The sequence below is a fragment of the Rhinoraja longicauda genome, chromosome 21 (assembly GCF_053455715.1).
Source record: "Rhinoraja longicauda isolate Sanriku21f chromosome 21, sRhiLon1.1, whole genome shotgun sequence".
Classification (NCBI taxonomy): Eukaryota; Metazoa; Chordata; class Chondrichthyes; order Rajiformes; family Arhynchobatidae; genus Rhinoraja; species Rhinoraja longicauda.
Window position 1 is genome coordinate 5806986 of NC_135973.1, and position 19716 is coordinate 5826701.

Below are 19716 nucleotides of genomic sequence, written 5' to 3' on the forward strand. Positions count from 1 at the left end.
CGTTATTTAGCTACAATTAAAGAACCCTATCGTGAAATTATGGTCTTCTCTGTGGATTGTCACCTTGTCGTGGTGGAGAGGCAATGTGTGGTCCTGAGAGCGATGCCGTCTGGAGCCAGGCTCCTGGTAGGGTCACCCATGGCGGTAAGGTCGAGGGGGAGGTCCCTGACAAAGAGCAATCCGACCAAGACCTCAACGGTGGAACAGGCGGAGGGAGGGTGACGGTTGACTTCAGTGGAGCGTCACAACGGCTGGGAAGGCGGATGGATGAAGGCTGCAGCAGGAAAGGGTCCCCGGTCGTCTTGGACTCCACGCCACTGGAACCTGACCCAGATCTGTCAAGGACCAGTCTCCCCACGTTAAACAAAGTCTCCCCAGGCGTCCTCCATAAAGGAGGACAGTCATACTCGCTTCCAGTGGCCGCCGATGATGCATTGTGAAAGTGTGGTCTTTATGGTTTTCTAACCTGGGACTGATCTCCTTGAAGATGCATTGCAGAGAAGGTCTTTAAAAAGAGAACTTAATGGGTGTCAGAAAGAATGACAGGCATGGTATGGGGGTATATGCCACCATTCATTGAACATTCAAACATTGGCACACTTATACTTACTATTGCCAAACTAAGCGTTGAAGTGTGTAGGAAGGAACTGCAGATGCTGGCTTACATCGAAGACAGACACAAAACGCTGGAGTAACTCGGCGGGACGGGCAGTGTCTCTGGAGGGAAGGAATGGGTGACGTTACGGGTCGAGACCCGTTTTTTGGGGTCTTCGGGTCTGAAGAAGGGTCCCGACCTGAAACGTCACCCATTCCTTCTCTCTGGAGATGCTGCCTGTCCCGCTGAGCTACTCCAGCGTTTTGTGTCTCTCTTCAGAGCACCGAAGTGTTGAATTGCATGAGTCAATGAAAATGAACGATGTGATCTGTCTTCACCCCAAAGACCCTCCCGACGGCCGTGTTCACCATCGACAATCTCTACTGAATTGTTAATATGACAACGTGCAGGGCCACGTTGAAGCCGTGTGCAAAACGGTACATTCTTATGAACGCGGCACAATTTTTGGCGATTATTTTCCTTCGGAAACATGGCACGTACGAACCAAAGCGATCCTCAACAAAAACGTGACGGAACAAAAGGCTTGCTGTACCAGCCCATTAACGTCTTGTGATAAACACCAGTGATGGTCAACGCATTGAGTTACAACCTGCCCCCTCACGTCTTACAGGCTGGTCACGAAGGCTATCCTCGATTACCCCGGGGAAAAGAGTTCTTCGACACGCAGACATACATACATACATACAAACATACATACAAACATACGTACATACACACATACATACATACATGCATACATACATACATACAAACATACGTACATACGTACATACGTACATACGTACGTACGTACATACATACAAACATACATACAAACATACGTACATACGTACATACATACGTACGTACATACATGCGTACATACGTACATACATACATACATACATACATACATACATACATACATACATACATACATACATACATACATACATACATACATACATACATACATACATACATCCAAACATACAGTAAAATGGTCGAGGTTTACAGACAGAAATGGTGATCACCAGGCACTGTTAGAGACAGTCTCAGGGCTCTAAAGACATTTTAAAAAGTCAAGAGAAAAGCCTATCCATTCTCTCGATGAGTGGCGTTTCTTCCCGCGGCATCTTCAAGTCCTCCTGATCATCCATGTTGAAGATCCCGCATGATCCTACAGGACAGGCACAGCCGAAACCCTGCCCCAGACTGAATGGGGGAAGGAGTCTTTTGCATCTGAGATGGCACACGACAAGCAATGTTTCCTTGGGATGATGTCAATACTCTTTAGTGTTTCTTCATTTACCCTGCAAGGAAAATAAAGATACCCGATGCGTCATCAATCACAGGAGGACTCTCGCGCGTCAGATTTATAACTTTGTTCTTTCAGGCTGGGTCATTATAGAAACTTACAATATTCTTAAGGGGTTGGACAGGCTAGATGCAGGAAGATTGTTCCCGATGTTGGGGAAGTCCAGAACAAGGGGTCACAGTTTAAGGATAAGGGGGAAGTCTTTTAGGACTGAGATGAGAAAGTTTTTTTTCACACAGAGAGTGGTGAATCTGTGGAATTCTCTGGCACAGAAGGTAGTTGAGGCCAGTTCATTGGCTATATTTAAGAGGGAGTTAGATGTGGCCCTTGTGGCTAAAGGGATCAGGGGGTATGCAGAGAAGGCAGGTACAGGATACTGAGTTGGATGATCAGCCATGATCATATTGAATGGCGGTGCAGGCTCGAAGGGCCGAATGGCCTACTCCTGCACCTATTTTCTATGTTTCTATGTTTCTATGAGGGAGGATCCTGCCGTGAGCAAGATACCACGACATGTTTATATGGGTGAAGGAATGGTCACATTGATGTCCAGGTTACACGGAGTCATAAATACAGTACAGATGGTCATTTACTGTTGTACCTTCATACGTTCACAAGTGATAGGAGCAGAACTAGGCCAGTAAGCCCACCAACAAGCTCACCAGGAAGGCTGGGGGCGGAGTTGGAATCACGGGAGGGGGTCTTGAAGGGGAGGACGCTCCTCAAACTGCGGAGCATCTTGGACAATACAGCTCACCCCTTCCATGACACACTGGTCAACCTGAGGAGCACCTTCAGCAACAGACTGGTCCCACCAAGATGCAGCACAGAACGCCACAGGAGATCCTTCCTCCCTGTGGCGATCAAACTGTACAACTCTTCCCCCTTCTGTCGTGGGGTAGACTGAGACTGACTCCCCTCCCGCCCCCCCCGTCCCCCCCCCCCCCCAATCTTTGCACATCCCCAATCCTGGACTTTCCACTTGTCACTTTAATTTCATGTATCTTGTTGTGTTTTACGACTGTTGGCCATGTCTGCACCGACCAGCGATCCCCGCACACTAACCCTGTCCTACACACACGAGGGACAATTTACATTTATACCAAGCCAATCAACCTACAAACCTGTATGTCTTTGGCGTGTGGGTGGACACCGAAGATCCCTTTGGGCGGTCACGGTGGCGCAGCGGTAGAGTTGCTGCCTTACAGCGAACGCAGCGCCGGAGACCCGGGTTCCATCCCGACTACGGGCGCCGTCTGTACGGAGTTTGTACGTTCTCCCCGTGACCTGCGTGGGTTTTCTCCAAGATCTGCGCTTTCCTCCCACACTCCAAAGACGTGCAGGTTTGTAGGTTAATTGGCTTGGTAAATGTAAAAATTATCCTAAGTGGATAGTGTTAATGCGCGGGGATCGCTGGTCAGCACAGACCCGGTGGGCCGAAGGGCCTTGTTTATGCACTGTATCTCTAAATCTAAAACAAAAATCTAAAAACAAAAATCCCGGAGAAAACCCACGCAGGTCACGGGGAGACCGTGCAAATTCCGTACGGACAGCGCACGTGGTCAGGATCGAACCCGGGTCTCCAGCGCTGCATTCGCTGTAAGGCAGCAACTCTACCGCTGTTCCACATTAGTCAAGGGACGTATAATAAAAGCATTGCAAAGACATTTGGTCAGGTTCACGGGTAGGAATGGTTTAGAGGAATTGGTGATCATTGGTCAGCACGGACACGGTGGGCCGAAGGGCCTGTTTCCACACTGCATCTCTGAAATTAAAAACTAAAACCTTGAATGTTTTTCCTTTTGCCATCTGCACGACTTCAGACCGTCGTTTATCATCCTGTCACAGATCCCGTTGCCGTGGGAGATAGTATCTGCGGAGTTTCTTCATGAAAACCTCTCAAGCTTTTTGAACTCAGATGTGGGCATGTATCGAGGGCAATGGAGAATGTCATGAGGAGCTGAGATTGACCTGATGGATGTTGGCAAAAAGCACTGTCATTCCTCACTAAGTAAGCTGTTATTCTAAGTGTCAAGCCCTCGGCAGAGATGATTAATGTTAACGTAAACCTTGTGGGAAGATGAACTTCAGTTTAGTGTAGAGCTACAGCGCAGAAACAGGCCCTTTGGCCCACTGAGTCCACGCTGACTAGCGTTCACCCACACACTAGTTCGATCCGACACACACGAGGGACAATTTACAATTTTACCAAAGCCAACTGGCCAACAAAACCGTACGTCTTTGGAGGGTGGGTAGAAACCGGAGCTCCTGGGGAAAGCCCACGCGGTCACTGGGGGAACATGCAGACTCCCCGTTGAAAGATGAACGTTAGGTTAGTTTAGAGACACAGCGTGGAAACAGGCCCTTCGGCCCGCTGGGACCGCACCAACCAATCACATCACCAGCTGCACCAGACAATAAAGTTTCATTGAACCACTGAAAGCACAAAGCCAAACTCTAAGGTAACGCTGGCTGTGAAAGCTCACGTCGAAAGCTTTACTGGCAGAGGAAGTGGCATGTTACCGGTCTCAACAGACAATAGACAATAGGTACAGGAGGAGGCCATTCGGCCCTTCGAGCCAGCACCGCTGTGATCATTCTCAATCAGTACCCCGTTCCTGCCTTCTCCCCATACCCCCTGACTCCGTTATCCTTAAGAGCTCTATCTAGCTCTCTCTTGAATGCATTCAGAGAATTGGCCTCCACTGCCTTCTGAGGCAGAGAATTCCACAGATTCACAACTCTCTGACTGAAAACGTTTTTCCTCATCTCCGTTCTAAATGGCCTACCCCATATTCTTAAACTGTGGCCCCTGGTTCTGGACTCCCCCAACATTGGGAACATGTTTCCTGCCTCCAACGTGTACCAACCCCTTAATAATCCTATATGTTTCGATAAGATCCCCTCTCATCCTTCTAAATTCCAGTGTATACAAGCCTAGTCGCTCCAGTCTTTCAACATACGACAGTCCCACCATTCCGGGAATTAACCTAGTGAACCTACGCTGCACGCCCTCAATAGCAAGAATATCCTTCCTCAAATTTGGAGACCAAAACTGCACACAGTACTCCAGGTGCGGTCTCACTAGGGCCCTGTACAACTGCGGAAGGACCTCTTTGCTCCTATACTCAACTCTCCCACATGGAGGGCTTCAGTTTGGTTCGGTTTTGGCGAGACTTCCAAGCTTTATCCAAGCCACGTGGTCGTTGGAAGTGAAATTCTAACAATGATCTATTCCACTGTACGTTTTCCTTGATCTACCTCCCCTTTGATGTCTTGTTTTCACGCCTTAAACCTCCTTGTCTCTTGTGTCTCCCCCTCCTCTGACTCTCAGTCTGAAGCAGGGCCTCGACCCGAAACGTCGCCCGTTCCTTCTCTCCAGAGACGCTACCTGTCCCGCTGAGTTACTCCAGCGTTTCGTGACCACCTTTGGTGGAGTTGCGTAGGTTTGCTCACCCCTAGTTGGAGTGTGTGGAGATCTTTGTTTAGAGTCCTGTGGTGAAAGAACCGTTGACTGTTTCAGTGTGAATGCATGAGGTATGAGACATACTGGTCAGGCTGAAGGTGATGTAGGCCACGGCCGAACCCAGGGTCAGGCCAGACATGTAGGACACGGTCATGGTGTTGCCTGTAAAAATAACGGAACAAGAGATGACCATCTCCCCAGCAGTTGACCAGACCACACAATATCCCCACCCCGTTCACAACCCCACCCTGACTAGTTTCCCCCTGCCAACACCACACTCTTCTCAGTAGTGTTGTCAACTATCTCACTCCCAAATACGGGACAAGGTGACGTCACCGCCCCGCGCCCCACGTGACCTCACCCAGCCAGCAGCCACGTGCTCCCGCTCCACCAATGGTGGCCGCCCGGGCCGGGAGGCGGGTTGCTATTCAACCTCCATTAGGCGGCGCCCGGGCCTTCGGGCCTACACTGTCCGGAGCCAAAATGTCGGAAACCTGGAGTGTCAGGACCTAAACTGTCAGGACCTACAGTGTCCGGGCCTACAGCTTCCGGGCCTACAGTGCTCCCCGGGCCTACAGCGTCCGGGCCTACAGCGTCCGGGCCTACAGTGCTCCCCGGGCCTACAGTGCTCCCTGGGCCTACAGTGTCCGGAACTACAGCGCCCCCCGGGCCTACAGCATCCGGGCCTACAGCGTCCGGGCCTACAGTGCTCCCCGGGCCTACAGCGTCCGGGCCTACAGCGTCCGGGCCTACAGTGCTCCCCGGGCCTACAGCGTCCGGGCCTACAGCGTCCGGGCCTACAGTGCTCCCCGGGCCTACAGTGCTCCCCGGGCCTACAGCGTCCGGGCCTACAGTGCTCCCCGGGCCTAATACGGGACAAGGGCAGTCCCGTACGGGACAAACCAATTTAGCCCAAAATACGGGATGTCCCGGCTGATACGGGACAGTTGGCAACCCTAGTTCTCACTGATGTACAATATCTTCAGTAATAACACGAAACTGCAGAACTTGGGCGGCACAGTGGCGCAGCGGCAGAGTTGCTGCCTCACAGCGCCAGAGACCCGGGTTCCATCCTGACTACGGGCTGCGGAGTTTGCACGTTCTCCCCGTGACCCACGTGTGTTTTCTCCGGGTGCTCCGGTTTCCTCCCACACTCCAGAGACGTGCAGGTCAGTGGTGGTGTCTGAGTGGAATTTCCACCCTCTCCCTGCGACCATGTGGGTTTCCTCTGGGTGCTCTGGTTTCCTCCCACATCCCAAGGGCGTGCGGGTTTCTACATTAATTGGCCCTCTGTAAATTTCCCTTCACTTGCGGGGAAGTGTATGAGCAAGTGGGATAACGTAGAACTCAACCGGCCTCTCACCAGCTTGACAGCAGTCCCCGGCCGACCGTCTACCTCACTGGAGACCCTCGGACTATCTTTAATCGGACTTTTTCGGGACTTTACCTTGCACTAAACATTCTACCCTTTATCCAGTGTCTGTACACTGTGGACAGCACGATCATAATCATGTCTAGTCTTCCCGCTGACAGGTTAGCACGCAACTAAAAAGCTTTTCACTTTACCTTGGTATACATGACAACTAAACTAAATTAAACTACGGTAAAGTAAAGTTTACTAAACTAAGAAGTGTGTAAATGCACAACTCCAGATTTAGGGACAGTTTCTTTCCAGCTGTTATCAGACAACTGAACCATCCTTTCCACAATTAGAGAGCAGTCCTGAACTACCATCTACCACATTGGAGATGCCCGGACTATCTGCGATCAGTGTTTTCTGGACTTTATCTTGCACTAAACATTATTCCCTTTATCCTGTGTCTGTACACTGTGGGCTGCTTGAATGTAACCATGTACAGTCTTTCCCACTGACTGGTTAGCACGCAACATAAACGCTTTTTACCGTGACTTGGTACACGTGACAATAAACTAAAGTAAAGTAAAGTAAAGTAAACTAAAGTAAACTGAGCTAAACTATATTAAACGGAACTAAACTTAACTAAACCAGACTAAGAAGTGTGAACACGCACACATCCAGATTCAGGGACAGTTCCTGCCCAGTGGGGCGGTCACGGTGGCGCAGCGGTAGAGTTGCTGCATTACAGCGAATGCAGCGCCGGAGACCCGGGTTCCATCCTGACTACGGGTGCTGTCTGTACGGAGTTTGTACGTTCTCCCCGTGGCCCGCATGAGTTTTCTCCGAGATCTTCGGTTTCCTCCCACACTCCAAAGACGTGCAGGTTTGTAGGTTAATGGGCTTGGTAAATGAATTATTTTTTTTGTCCCTAGTGGGTGTAGGATAGTGTTAATGTGTGGGGATCGCTGGTCGGCGTGGACCCGGTGGGCCGAAAGGGCCTGTTTCCGCGCTGTATCTCTAAACGAAACTAAACTTGTCATCAGGCAACCGAACCATCCTAACAATAATCTAAATGAAAATTAGATTAGGCAAATCCCTTGTATGTATACGTACTTGGCTGATCAAATTTATTCAATTCAATTCAATTCAAAACGGATGCAAGTTGATCGGTTTACCTGCCAGCTCTCTCTTCTCTGGGCTGACTTTGCCCGCTGCCAGGATCATGGGCACGCTGCCAAAGTAACCATTGGAGATGCCCATGAGCAGGGAGAAGATGCAGGGCCAGGCTGGGTGGCTGAACACCGGCCGGTCACTGGGGAGCACGCACAGGAGGAAGAGAGGGATGAACACAACTCGGGTAGAGGAGCAGGCCAGCAGGTGAAGCCCTCTCCAGTCGTACGGTAGAGCTGCGAGAATCTGCAACAACAACGACAACATAATCAACAACAACAACAACATCAACAACAACATCAACAACAATGACATCAACAACAACAACAACAACAACAACAACAACAACAATAACGACATCAACATCAACAACAACATCAACATCATCAACAACAACGACAACAACATCAACATCAACAACAACATCAACAACATCAACAACATCAACAACATCAACATCAACAACAACATCAACATCAACATCAACAACAACATCAAGATCAACAACATCAACAACATCATCAACAACAACATCAACAACATCAACAACAACAACATCTACAACAACAACAACAACAACATCATCAACAACATCATCAACAACAACATCAACAACAACAAAGAACTGACGAGAACGGGCCAGAATGCAACTTCATTCGTCGAAACAAAAGCAAGACTCTCCAAAGTCAGAAACTAACCATATTATTGATGATTTGAAATTATGATTATCAAAAAATATATATTATACATGGTCAAGCAGGTAAGGGTGCAGATTTAGAGATACAGCACGGAAACAGGCCCTTCAGCCCACCGAGTCCACGCCGCCCAGCGATCCCCGCACATTAACACTATCCTACACAGTGGACCCACAAACCTGAACGACGTTGTAGTGTGGGAGGAAAACGAAGATCTCGGAGAAAACCCACGCAGGTCACGGGGAGAACGTACAAACTCCGTACAGACGGCGCCCGTAGTCAGGATTTGTGAGGGTGTTGCCAGGACTAGAGGGTGTGAGCTGCAGGGAGAGGTTGAGTAGGCTGGGACTCTATTCCTTGGAGCGCAGGAGGATGAGGAGGTGATCTTATAAAGGTGTATAAAATCATGAGAGGAATAGGTCGGGTAGATGTTGAGAATACAGTTGTCAACACTGTCGTGCATCAGTTCCATAGACAAAGTCCTTGTTTCTCCTCTATCCATTATTGTGTTTGGAATCATTTGACGTCATATACACATCACAAAAACAGAGTCCCGACCCGAAATGTCACCCCTATCCTTGTTCTCCAAACTTGCTGCCTGACCCGCTGAGTTACTCCAGTGCTTTGTGTCTTTTCTGGCAAGCCAACATCTGCAGTTCCTTATTTCTACAAATTCATATTACGAGGATGTTGCCAGGACTAGAGGGACTGAGCTGTAGGGAGAGGTTGAGCAGGCTGGGACTCTATTCCTTGGAGCACAGGAGGATGAGGGGTGATCTCATACAGATGTATAAAATCATGAGAGGAATAAACCAGGTAGATGCACAGTTTCTTGCCCCAGAGTAGTGGAATCGAGGACCAGAGGACATAGGTTTAAGGTGAAGATACAAATATTTAATAGGAATCGGAGGGGTAACTTTTTCACACAATGGGTGGTGGGTGTACGGAACGAGCTGCCAGAGGAGGTAGTTGAGGCAGGGACTATCGCAACGTTTAAGAATCAGTTGGACAGGTACATGGATAGGACAGATTTGGAGGGATAAGGACCATATGTGGGCAGGTGGGACTAGTGTAGCCGGGATATGATGGCCGGTGTTGGTCGAAGGGCCTGTTTCCACGCTGTATCACTCTATGATTTTACTTTTAAGATAAGCATATTGTATCCTCCAATTTTACTCACCTGAGTCATAGAGTGATACAGTGTAGAAACAGGCCAATCGGCCCAACTTGCCCACACCGGCCAACGTGTCCCATCTACACTAGTCCCACCTGCCTGCGTTTGGCCCATAGCCCTCTAAACCTGTCCTATCCATGTCCCCGTCTAAACGTTTCTTAAACGTTGCAATGGTCCCTGCCTCAACTACCAACCTCCTTTGACGTCTCGTTCCTTACACCCACCACCCTCTGTGAAAAATAAATACCCCTCTGTTGGGAAAGTAAAGATGAATAGTTAAAATATGCTGGAAGTTCTGAGAATGTAACTCCAGAGACTTATCAATGGTCCTGAAATACTTGACATCCTCTCCCCTCTCCCCCCCTTCCCCCTCCCCTCCCCTCTCCTCCCCTCCCCCTCCCTCCCCCCTCCCTCCTCCCCTCCCCCTCCCCTCCGCCCTCCCCCTGACGACATCCCCCTCCCCTCCCCTTATCCTCCCCTCTCCCTCCCTCCCCCTCCCTGGAGATAGATTTAAACTTTAAAATGCGAATAACTTCAAAAATATAACACCGATTTCAATGAAATTTCTTCCTAGCACCAAAGGGACGACGGTGAGTAAGGTGGGCCTAAAATTGTCACGCTGTTGTGTACCTTTTTAACTGTAGTTCAGGAACAAACAAACAAACAAACAAACAAACAAACGAGAGCTTTAGTATGTAGATGGTTAGATATCTCTAACCATGTTAAAAACTTTACAGCATTCTAATTAAGTGGAGCTTCATGGATTCCAGTGCTTCCGATCGATGGGAATTGTACCACGAGGCATTAAGAATGTCATTGCTTTTGAAACAATCTACAGATGAATCATCAGAACTACATATGATCGATAAAGAATAATAAGGTGTAATTTAAAAAGAGATAAGTTCACAAATGATGGCGTGCAAAGCTTCGGTGGCTGATGAATGTTTTAAAAAATGACATTGACTGAAAAATTAGATCAATTTCTGTTATTATTTGCAGGTAAGTTGCATTTTTTAGGATTTTCAAAAGGACAAAAAAAAATTCAAGACACAGAGTGCACACAGTGGGTCAGGCAGGATCTCTGGAGAACATGTCCCAGCTACACCAGTCCCACCTGCCTGCACTTGGTCCGTATCCCTCCAAACCTGTCCTATCCATGTACCTGTCTAACTGTTTATTAAACCTTGGGATAGTCCCTGCCTCAACTACCTCCTCTGGCAGCTTGTTCCATACACCCACCACCCTTTGTGAGAAAAGGTTTCCCCTCAGATTCCTATTAAATCTTTCCCCCCCCCCCTCACCTTAAACCTATGTCCTCTGGTTTTTCAATTCACCCACTCTGGGCAAGAGACTCAGTGCATCTACCCGATCTATTCCTCTCATGATTTCATGCACCTCAATATGATCACCCCTCATTCTCCTGCGCTCCAAGGAGTAGATTCCTAGCCTGCTCAACCTCTCCCCATTGCTCAGACCCCTCTAGTCCTGGCAACATCCTCGTGAATCTTCACTGTGCCCTTTCTAGCTTGACAACATCTTTCCTGGAATAATGAAAGGCCTGGATAGAGTGGATGTGGAGAGGATGTTTCCACTGGTGGGAGAGTCTAGGACCAGAGGTCACAGCCTGAGAATTAAAGGACACCTTTTAGAAAGGAGGTGAGGAGGGATTTCTTTAGTCAGAGGGCAGTTAATGTGTGGAACTCATTGCCACAGAGTTGCTGTGGAGGCCAAGTCAGTGGATATTTTTAAGGCAGAGAGAGACAAATCCTTGATTAGAACGGGTGTCAAGGGTTACGGGGAGAAGGCAGGACAATGGGAATAGGAGGCAGAGATCAGCCATGATTGAATGGCGGAGTAGGCACGATGGGCCGAATGGCCTAATTCTACTCCTAGAACTTGTGAACTTGTGAACACTACCATGAGTGGTGAAGGTGTGGAATTCTCTGCCTCAGAAGGCAGTGGAGGCCAGTTCGTTGGATGCTTTCAAGAGAGAGCTGGATAGAGCTCTTAAGGATAGCGGAGTGAGGGGGTATGGGGAGAAGGCAGGAACGGGGTACTGATTGAGAGTGATCAGCCATGATCGCATTGAATGGCGGTGCTGGCTCGAAGGGCTGAATGGCCTACTCCTGCACCTATTGTCTATTGTCTATTGTCTACCATCTTTCTAAATTCCAACCCCTAAGGTATTTAGTGAAAAAAAATCAGATCATAGTGTTCTCTTGGACAGCAACAGTGGCATCACAGTGGTGCAGCGGTAGAGTTGCTGCCTTACAGCCCTTGCCGCACCAGAGACTGGGGTTCGATCCCGACTACAGGCGCCGTCTGTACGGAGTTTGTACGTTCTCCCCGTGACCTGCGTGGGTTTGCTGCGAGATCTTCGGTTTCCTCCCACACTCCAAAGACTTGCAGATTTGTTGGATAATTGGCCTGATATAAATGTTAAATAAATTTGTCCGGAGTGTGCGTAGGATAGCGCTAATGTGCGGGGATCGCTGGTCGGCGTGGACCCGGTGGGCGGAAGGGCCTGTTTCCACGCTGTATCCCCAAACTAAACTAAACTAAACTACAAAGCATCATCGCCTTCATTTAATCTTTCAATAGCCCTCACAAAGATCTCCCCTTCATACTTGCTGCTCAAAGTCTGATGGGCCGAACAGCCTAATTCTACTCCTATCAGTTGTGGGCTTGTGAATAACGTGGTGGCCTGCCCTGAACTGAACAGGGGGGGAGGTAGGGGTTTTATTGAAGTGTTGGCAGGTCCTACCTTCCCCACAAAGTCGGACAGGTTGAAGATAGCCATGATGAGGATTGGCAGCCATTCTCCCAGGGTGCAGTTGCGGATTTCGGATTCCAGGCCCGGAAACAGACAGAGGGTGATGAAGTACGTCAGCGTAATGGACAACATGTAGGGCCAAATAACACCGGCCACCAGGTACCGGTGTAGAATGATGTCTGCAAAAAAACACACAATAGACACCTTTACCACCTTAGACAACTGAGGTAATTCAGAGTGTCTCTGAGGATCCTTCATTGCTTCTACTCTGGGGCTGTAGAGAGCATCCTGTCCGGCAACATTACAGTCTGGTTTGGGAACAGCTCTGCCCAGGACAGGATGGCCCTGCAGAGAGTAGTGCGTTCGGCAGAACGCACCATGGGAACTACACTCGCCCCCCTGCAGGACCTATACATCAGGAGGTGCAGATCCAGAGCAAGCAAGATTATGAGGGACCCCTGCCACCCCAGTAACGGACTGTTCCAGATGCTACGATCAGGCAAACGCCTCCGCTGTCACGCTGTGAAAACGGAGAGGATGAGACGGAGTTTCTTCCCACAGGCCATCAGGACTGTCAACTTTTATAACTCCAGAGACTAAATTTTTGTCTACACTATAGTAACTTATTAACTTTATTTATATGCTGTAACTGTAATTCTTTTTTGTGCACAACCCGCAGGCATTGCCACTTTCATTTCACTGCACATTGTGTATGTGTATGTGACAAATAAATTCGACTTGACTTGACAATCAGATGGCAAAGTATCACCCTGTCAGAAACACGCTGCCCTGCCACAACCAGAGACCATCTCAATGCCAGAGATACTAGATTCAGCTTGGAGATACAGGCCCTTCGGCCCACCGATGTCATGCCGACCCGTGGTCAGTCCATCCCACACACACACACACTACGGACGATTTACAATCTTGACCAAAGCCAATTAACCCACAAACCTGCACGTCTTCGGAGTGCGGGAGGAAACCGGAGCGCCCGGGGAAAACCCACGCAGGTCACGGGGAGAACGTACAAACCCCGTACAGACAGCACCCGTAGTCGGGATGGAACCCGGGTCTCTGGCGCTGTGAGGCATCGACTCTACCGCTGCGCCACCGTGCCGCCATTTAAACTATGCATCCGCCATTTAAGAACAGATATGGAACCAAAGTATAACTCCATTATTATCTGATTTCAACCAGCATTAATTCATTTAGAAATGGTTAGTTGGCTGCTTTTTGAACATTACCAGGTTTTAAAATGCAATGTGCGTGTATTTCTAACTGAGCTACCATATATGTACATTGGTACAAGCCTTCAGGCTTTAGAATTTAGCCTTTAGAGATACAGCGCGGAAACAGGCCCTTCAGCCCACCGAGTCCGCGCCGACCAGCGATATCCGGACACTGGCACTATCCTACACACTAGGGGCACACTATCCTACACACTAGTTCCATGTTATCCCACTTACTCACCCATCCGCAACACACCAGGGGCAATTTACACAGGGCCAATTAACCTACAAACCTGTGTGTCTTTGGGATGCGGGAGGAAACCGGAGCACCCAGAGAAAACCCACGTGGTCACATGGTGATAATAATCAGGGTAGACTCGCTGGGCCGAAGGGCCTCTTTCCACGTTGTATCTCTAAACTAAACTAAACTAGACGAGACAGAATGTGTGGGAAGGAACTGCAGATGCTGGTTTATTACAAAGATAGACACAAAATGCTGGAGTAACTCAGCGGGTCAGGCGGCATCTCTGGAGAAAAGGAATAGGTGACGTTTCGGGTCGAGACCCTTTTTCGGACTGAGAGTCAGGGGAAACGGGAAACGGGAGATATAGATGGTGATATGGAGTGAGATAGAACAAATGAATGAAAGATATGTAAAAAAGGCAATCGGTGCAGGAGTAGGCCATTCGGCCCTTCGAGCTAGCACCGCCATTGATAAAGGAAACAGGCCATTGTTAGCTGTGGGCTAGGTGAAAACGAGTTACAGACAATGAGACTCAATGAGACGACTTTGAAACTGGCACGACGACTTGGGTGTGGGAGGGATGGAGAGGGGATTAAGTTTTTAAAGGCCTTACTGCTGAGCCAGCAGATTTAATACAGTAGACTAGGAACTACCTGGTAACGTGACCTTAATTAGATTGGTACCCTATTCTCCTGCCCTCTCCCCATAACCCCTGACACAAGAATCCGTCCATCTCCGCCTTGAAAATCTCCACTGACTTGGCCTCCACGGCCGTCTGTGGCAATGAATTCCACAGATTCCACATTAGCCCTCTGACTAAAGAAATTCCTCCTCATCCCCTTCCATCTCATTCATCCTTCTTTGCAGGTATGTGCACTGGATTATTTCACGTGTAGGAAGGAACTGCAGATGCTGGTTTACACCGAAGGGGGACACAAAATGCAGGAGTAACTCAGCGGGACAGGCAGCGTCCCTGGAGCGAAGGAATGGGCGACATTTCGGGTCGAGACCCTTCTTCAGACTTCTCCTGCGTTCTGTCTTCTGTATTATTTCAGGTTCCCCCTTGGTCTGGTCCATTTTATAGTCCCACGACTTTCACTGAATTGCACAAGTGAAGCCAAAGTAATGCTTGTCACTTTAACCCCGTTCATAACTCACGGAGGCAAGGACAAGTGTTGATCCTTGTAGGTGACTTACACTCCTGCAATTTGCTTTGTTCATTTATTTAATAGTCGCTGCTATTCCATTTCTCAAACTACCGGCGTGAGCCTCTGAAAGCAGGCCGTAAATCTGAACTCCCTTCGCACTTTATCATTTATGAACTGCTTTGAAACCTAGTGGCCTGGAGAAATGGCACTGCCAAAGCCGGGCGAAATAGCTATTTTATCAGCACATTGATCTTTATTAAAGAAGGAAAATAACTGCAGATGCTGGTACAAATCGAAGGTATCACAAAATGCTGGAGTAACTCAGCGGGTCAGGCAGCATCTCTGGAGAGAAGGAATGGGTGACGTTTCAGGTCGAGTCTGAAGAAGGGTCTCAACCCGAAACGTCACCCATTCCTTCTATCCAGAGATGCTGCCTGACCCGCTGAGTTACTCCAGCATTTTGCGATACCTTCGATCTTTATTAAAGCATAATTTCCAACAATCTCCTTTGGACTAGGCGTGTTTAGCCAATAACCTGAAAGTTCTTAACTGGTTGTTAAATTTGGATCTGATCCTCACGAATCTAAAGATCCGATCAATGAAATAAATGATGGCCTCTGCAGCAATTGGAGATTTACTTTAGACTTTAAACTTTAGACTTCGGCGATACAGCGTGAAAACAGGCCCTTCGGCCCATTGAGTCCGTGTCGACCAGCGATCACCCCGTACACGAGTTCTATCTGACACACTGTGGACAATTCTACCGAAGCCAAGTAACCTGCAAGCCTGTACGCCTTAGGAGTGTTGGAGGAAACCGGAGCGCCCGGAGAAAACCCACACGGTCACAGGAGACCGTGCAGACTCTGTACAGACAGCACCCGCAGTCGGGATCGTACCCGGGTTTCTGGAACAGTGAGGCAGCAACTCTACCACCAAACTATAACAACATTGCACTATTAAAAACATACGGACAGGTACAAGGATAGGAAGGATTTAGAGGGATACTAGACCAAGTGGACTCTTTGGCCCAAACCTTTCCTGCATTAGTGCAGCACCCTCTCCTACCCCCCCCCCCCCTCCCTCCTCCCCCTCCCCATCTTCCCCTCCCCGCCTTCCCCTCCCCCCCCCCACTCCATCCCCCTCAACCCCCCCTAATCCTCCCTCTTCCACCTTCCCTCCCCCCTCCCTCCACCCCCCTCCCTCCCTCCCCCCTCCCTCCCTCCATCCCCCTCAACCCCCCTTATCCGCCCTCCATCCCTCTCCTTCCCCTCCATCCCCCTCCCTCCCTAAGAGATAGATTTAAACTTTAAAATGTGAATAACTTTAAAAATATAGCACCGATTTCAATGAGACGTCTTCCATTAGCACCAAAGGGACGACGGTGAGTAAGGTGGGCCTAAAATTGTTGCGCTATCGGGTACCGTTTTGGCTGTAGTTCAGGAACAAACACACAAACAAACGAGAGTTTTAGTACACGGATGGGCCAAACGCGGGCAGGTGGGGCCAGTGGAGATGGGGCATCTTGGTCAGCATGGGCAGGTTGGGTTGAAGGGCCTGTTTGCGCGCTGTATGTACAGAGCATCCAAGTAAAGGTCAGCACCGTGACCACTGTTGTTCATAATTTATGTTATTGAATTTTGGGATGTAAAAGGCATGTGGTGGGAGGTTGGGAACGTTGCCTATGGAAGGTGATGACAGCAGGCAAGGATAGACACTTGGGAAATGAATTTCAACAAGAGAGCTTTGAGATATCGCATTTTAGTGAGAGGAATAAGGTCACGTTGAACTTGGAAAATAAATGGGTTGTAGGAGCAAAGGGATTTGGCGGCACAAACACACAAATAACTACAAATAGCAGCAGAAAAAGGCCATTAAAAAAAAAAGCAAAGCAAACACAAGGATAGCATTGTTGTGAAACTGAAAAATGAACCTTGATGAGGTCACATTTGCAGAATCGTCTGGTTTAGTTTAGTTTAGTTTAGTGATACAGCGGGTAAACAGGCCCTTCGGCCCACTGAGTCCGTGCCGACCAGCAATCCCCGCACACTAACACTATCCTACACACACTAGGGACAATTTACTGTATACCGAGCCAATTAACTTACAAAGCCGTACGTCTTTGGAGTGTGGAAGCAAACCGGAGCACCCGGAGAAAACCCACGCCGGTCACGTAGAAACTCCGTACAAACGGTGCCACCAGTCAGGGTCGAGACCGGGTCTCTGGCGCTGCGAGGCAACAACTCTACCACGTGCCACCGTGCAGCGGTATTCCTGGTTTAGACATTTAAACATTTGTATTTTTTCCCAACATAGAGCAGAGCAGAAGATAGGCACAAAGTGCTGGTGTAACTCATGGGTCATAAGTTCAAAAGTGAACTAGGACACCCAGATCTCGTTGTATGACCCCTGTTCCTAACTTGAATGGTGTCAAGTTAGGAACAGGGGACGTACAACGAGATCTAGGTGTCCTAGTGCATCAGTCACTGAAAGGAAGCATGCAGGTACAGCAGGCAGTGAAGAAAGCCAATGGAATGTTGGCCTTCATAACAAGAGGAGTTGAGTATAGGAGCAAAGAGGTCCTTCTGCAGTTGTTCAGGGCCCTAGTGAGACCGCACCTGGAGTACTCTGTGCAGTTTTGGTCTCCAAATTTGAGGAAGGATATTCTTGCTATTGAGGGCGTGCAGCGTAGGTTTACTAGGTTAATACCCGGAATGGCGGGACTATCATATGTTGAAAGACTGGAGCGACTAGGCTTGTATACACTGGAATTTAGAAGGATGAGAGGAGATCTTATCGAAACGTATAAGATTATTAAGGGGTTGGACACGTTAGAGGCAGGAAACACATTCCCAATGTTGGGGGAGTCCAGAACAAGGGGCCACAGTTTAAGAATAAGGGGTAGGCCATTTAGAACTGAGACGAGGAAAAACGTTTTCAGTCAGAGAGTTGTGAATCTGTGGAATTCTCTGCCTCAGAAGGCAGTGGAGGCCAATTCTCTGAATGCATTCAAGAGAGAGCTGGATAGAGCTCTTAAGGATAGCGGAGTCAGGGGGTATGGGGAGAAGGCAGGAACGGGGTACTGATTGAGAATGATCAGCCATGATCACATTGAATGGCGGTGCTGGCTCGAAGGGCCGAATGGCCTCCTCCTGCACCTATTGTCTATTGTCTATTGATAGGAGCAGAATCAGGCCATTCGGCCCACCAAGTCTACACTGATCTATCTTTCCCTCTCAACCCCATTCTCCTGCCTTCTCCCCATAACCCCTCACACCCAGGGGTCAGGCAGCATCTCCGGAGAAAAAGGATGGGTGACGTTTCGGGTCAAGTCCCTTCTTCTGACTTTGAGGTGCTCCAGCACTTTGTGCCTTTTTGTTTTTGTAAACCAGCATCTGCAGTTCGGTGCGTCTCCAATAACTGGACTGATGTGGGCGCGCGCCAAACGTGGAGGGCTACCTCTGAAACTCGGCCAGTTTCTCCTCAGCTTTGACCTCGGTGTGTCAAACCTCATGTAGGCTGCCGTGACTGGAACCTCCTGCTCCGGCCCATCTGACTGCGGGCTTTCCACTGCGCCGTTCTCCTGTGGGAACAAAGGGCGGGAAATGCAGCTGTCATCCGAGAGCTTAGACGATCTCGTTTAGTTCAGTTTAATTTAGTTCAGAGATACAACGCCCTAACAGGCCCTTTGGCCCACCGAGTCCGCGCCGACCAGCGATCCCCACACGCTAACGCTACCCTACACACACACCAGGGACAATTTTTGCCTTCAATATATCTGCACTTCTCTGAGATAATGTTTCCCATACAGTCCTCCTCTCGTGTATGTGACTAGTTTAGTTTACAGATACAGTGTGGAAACAGGCCCTTCAGCCCATCGAGTCTGGGCCGACCAGCGATCACACTTGGAACAATTGACAGAAGCCAATTAACCTACAAACCTGCACGTCTTTGGAGTGTGGGAGGAAACCGGAGCACCCGGACAAGAAAACCCACGCGGATCTTGGGGGGAAGGAAGCACGTACAAACTCCGTACAGACAGCACCCGTAGTCAGGATCAAACCCGGGTCTCTGGCGCTGTGAGGCAGCAACTCTACCGCTAATTGGAAATGGCGCCAAACATGGCGGCAGCGGCATTATTGCCAAAATGAATTTCACTACGTCATGTTTAATTGCATGGGTGACAATAAATAAATATCCAAATAACAGTAAAGGTCTTACGAGCCAAATGCATTCACATACATTGACAAGTGGATAGAGTGGATGTGGAGAGGTTGTTTCCACTGGTGGGAGAGTCTAGGACCAGAGGTCACAGCCTCAGAATTAAAAGACGCACCTTTAGAAAGGAAATGAGGAGGAATTTCTTTAGTCAGAGGGTGGTGAATCTGTGGAATTCTTTGCCGCAGAAGGCTATGGAGGCCAAGTCAGTTGATATTTTTAAGGCAGAGATAGATAGATTCTTGATTAGTTCGGGTGTCAGGTTATGGGGAGAAGGCAGGAGAATGGGGTTAGGAGGGAGAGATAGATCAGCCATGATTGAATGGCGGAGT

The 19716-nt window shown here is 48.9% G+C and overlaps 1 protein-coding gene across 1 annotated transcript in view; it reads right to left on the minus strand.

Annotated features, from left to right (window-relative positions):
* Positions 1–1574: 1574 nt before the first annotated feature.
* The window catches only part of LOC144604162 (equilibrative nucleoside transporter 4-like), a 106019-nt gene continuing 87877 nt past the window's right edge, over positions 1575–19716 (minus strand). The window contains 5 exon segments of the mRNA XM_078418366.1: positions 1575–1908; positions 5370–5541; positions 7912–8152; positions 12540–12727; positions 18626–18749. Coding sequence (XP_078274492.1) covers positions 5399–5541; positions 7912–8152; positions 12540–12727; positions 18626–18749 — 696 coding nt within the window. The 3' untranslated portion in view covers positions 1575–1908; positions 5370–5398.